Consider the following 3,550-nt stretch of genomic DNA (forward strand, 5'->3'; position numbering starts at 1 on the left):
ACCTATTTGTATATGCTCCACAAGGGAAAACAAGGAACATAGTTTACAATGAGGTGTTATAATCACAACAGCAAGAAAGTATGTACATGATCACCTTCTTTTACGAAACTCCATTGACTTTCATATATTTATATTGATATACATATATATACGTGTGTTTGGGTGCGTGTGTGTATATACATCTCTATATATAAAGATGATGCGTAGTCTAGACGGCGTTTTTAGATTTCATTATTCTCTTTAACTCGGGCAACGCCGGGTATTTCTGCTAGTATATAAAGAGAGAGAGAGAGAGAGAGAGAGAGAGAAAGAGAGAGAGAGAAAGAGAGAGAGAGAAGTTAGGTCAAGTAAAGAGAGGCTCCTTTGTTAACATGAAATCATTTCAGTGAAGTTAAAAGAAAAAAAAGCAAAACTTACTTGGGCTGATGCAGAGTGTTTAGCATCAGTGTTACGGCCATGGATTCTGAAGTGGAAATCACGAGTTTGAGATGCTGAAGCTACGGATGGTTTCACCTGAAATCACAATATAGATAACTCATTAGAATAAAAATCAAAACTCAGAGAAATCAAGTCAATCAAAAAAATTTTTTAAATCGTTATTGGCAAACAACTTTCATGATTATAGAGAAACACAATTATGTTGTCATGGTGATGATGATTGATCAATTAGAAACAAATTGCAGATGTTTATTTCCAGTAATACTTAGAAAATACAATGTTGAAGTAGATTCCATCAACCTATATCTTCTTAATTTAAAAACAAAATAAATGCTGGATAAGAGAAGTTTCATTGGAATTAAAGGTTTCTGAATGCATATAGTTTCATTGATATGATTTAAAATAGCACTAAAAGTTATTGACAAAGTAAATGGTTATATTCAAAAGGATAAAATTCTTCATGAGAATTTAGATCTACCAAGTAGCAAAGCCAAAATACACATCATGAAACAATTGACATGGTGGAGTACATCTGAAGGACCTAAATGTATAATAAAAATATCTCCTTAAGAAAAATTTGCAAAGGATTTGAACTCACAACTTATCAGTTGTTTGTCTAACAATTCAGCCAACAAACCAATTTATCTCTACTACAAGAAACAACAAAAAATATAGTAGAAACATGTATGGTTAAGAAGTTTCCTTCCAACTATGTGGTTTCCAGTTCAGTCCTACACACAGCACTTTGAACAAGTGCCTTCTACTATAGCCCCAGGCCAATCAAAGCCCTACAAGTGAATTTGGAAGATGGAAACTGAAAGAAGAGTCTGTGTGTGTGCGAGAGAGAGAGAGAGAGAGAGAGAGAGAGAGATCCTGTCTTAACACTGCACATTGATTGTATACAAAATCAACTTTTATATAAAAGTATGGTTATTTGTTTTGCAATCTACTATTTAAAAAACAACACATACAATCTGGCCATTGGTTTGTTTGTGTTGGAAGAATTAGGGAAATATTACTTTGTTTGGAGACAAGTGAGGATGAGCAATAGTAAAGATTATCCGTCAGTCAAAAAAATACACAAACAAATTTCACCTGGTCTATGAAATCATAGAAAAGTATACACTGACACCATGATGATAAAAAGAAAAGAAAAAGAAAGGCAGCAAGTGCAAATGTTTTAATGAATTACCTCACCAATGCTCATAAGTATGTAAACAATCAGTTTAACCAATCAGCTGCATTGCTCTAATATGTAATAGTATTGCTTTTTCTGTTTTACATGGTTATATTGTATGATAGATAAAAAAAGGAAATTTATTATCTAAATCTGAACTACTTATATTCACTCTCAAGTACAATGTTATCTTTGAATATAAAATAACCTTCACCTTTTTGTACCTAGAAATTAGTTTTTTCTACACTCAATGTAACAGTCCCCTCTTTAGTCCTTGATATTTTGAACTAAATTCCTCACGAAGAGTAAACATAGTAAGCTAGATTACATAATTAAGTACATAAAATATGATAATGTACATTTAAGTTATAAGACGGATTCTATAAACATAATACAGTTTTAACATTAAATATATATTACACGTGTGTGTAGGTGTGTGTTTAATAATAACCAGTGGCACGTAAATAGCACCATTTGAGCATGATCGCTACCAGCGTCGCCTTCCAGGCATGTGAAAAGACATTCAAGCGAGGTCGTTGCCAGTGCCAGTCAGGCGGCACTGGCATCAGCCATGACTACAATTTCACTTGGTTCAAGCATGACATATTGCTCGATGACTGAAGGGTGATTTTAAATGGGCCAGTTATGCAACACTGGCATTGGCCACGGCTACGATCTCACTCGGCTTGCCGGATCTTCTCAAGCACAGCATATCTCCAAAGGTCTCAGCTGCTTGTCATTGCCTCTGTGAGGCCCAACGTTCAAAAGTCGTGCTTCACCACATCATCTCATGTCTTTCTGGGTCTCCCTCTTCCACAGGTTCCCTCCATCGTTAAGGTGTGACACTTCTTCATACAGCTATCCTCATGCATACGTAACTCAGGACCATACCAGCACAGTCATCCCTCTTGCACACCAATATCTGATGCATCTTATGTACACTTATCTGTTAGGGCACTTAAACTCTGTCGTGTATGCACACTGACATTACACATCCAGCAGAACATACTAGCTTCCTTTCTTTCAAGCCTATGCATGTCCTCAGCAGTCACAGCCCATGCTTCACTGCCATGTAGCATGGATGTTTGCACACAGGCATCATACAGTCTACCTTTCGCTCAGAGCAAGAGGCCCTTTGTTACCAGCAGTGGTAGGAGTTCTCAGAACTCTGCCCAGGATATACTTATTCTAGAAGCCATGCCCTCAGAGCATCCACCCCCACTACTGACTTTGTCACCTAGGTAGTGGAAGCTATCAACTACAAAGAAAGCCAAGCTATCAATTACAAGACAGGAACAGCCTGACTTGAATTCTGTTATTGCCTGGAAAACTATGATGAATAAGAGGAGGCTGAAGACTGATCCTTGTTGAACCCCCCACTTCTACCCGGAATTCTTCACTATACTCATTACCAACCTTCACCTTACTGACAGCATCCCTGTACATGGCTTGTGCATTGTACAGCTCTCATATACCACTCATCCATCCCTAGTTTCTGTATTGGCCACCAGTTAAGAGATCAGGGGTCCCTGTCAACACAAACACACATATTTGCAAACGTAAAACTACTGAGTGAATCACATGAACTGTTTATTTGTCTGTGTCTGTGTATAAATATTATATGGAGAGTGGGGTAACTAGACAGATAGATGAATGGCTACATAACTAGATACAAACAATCACAAACCAAACTTCTTAACTACACACTTATGCCCACATCATTCATTTCCAAATGTTTCCCTTTGTATATTTCTGCATTCGGATGCAATAAGTACTGCTTGTTGAGTCAATTGGGAGGAAGCAATACTTCACGTAGTGCTTTAATATTTCCTGTCAGCATCATTCATTGCACTGCTCTGAGAATATTCACCCTCCACATCCAAGTAATATAGAATCTGAATTGATAGGTTAGACAGTTTTACAAACTGCTTTTGT

General features: G+C 37.0%; 1 protein-coding gene across 1 annotated transcript in view; it reads right to left on the minus strand.

Annotated features, from left to right (window-relative positions):
- LOC106882182 (succinate dehydrogenase [ubiquinone] flavoprotein subunit, mitochondrial) overlaps positions 1-3,550 on the minus strand; it is a 40,509-nt gene that overhangs the window by 28,342 nt on the left and 8,617 nt on the right. The window contains exon 2 of the mRNA XM_052971309.1: positions 418-513. Coding sequence (XP_052827269.1) covers positions 418-513 — 96 coding nt within the window. The remainder of the gene's footprint in view (positions 1-417; positions 514-3,550) is intronic.

This window comes from Octopus bimaculoides, chromosome 10 (genome assembly GCF_001194135.2).
Source record: "Octopus bimaculoides isolate UCB-OBI-ISO-001 chromosome 10, ASM119413v2, whole genome shotgun sequence".
Classification (NCBI taxonomy): Eukaryota; Metazoa; Mollusca; class Cephalopoda; order Octopoda; family Octopodidae; genus Octopus; species Octopus bimaculoides.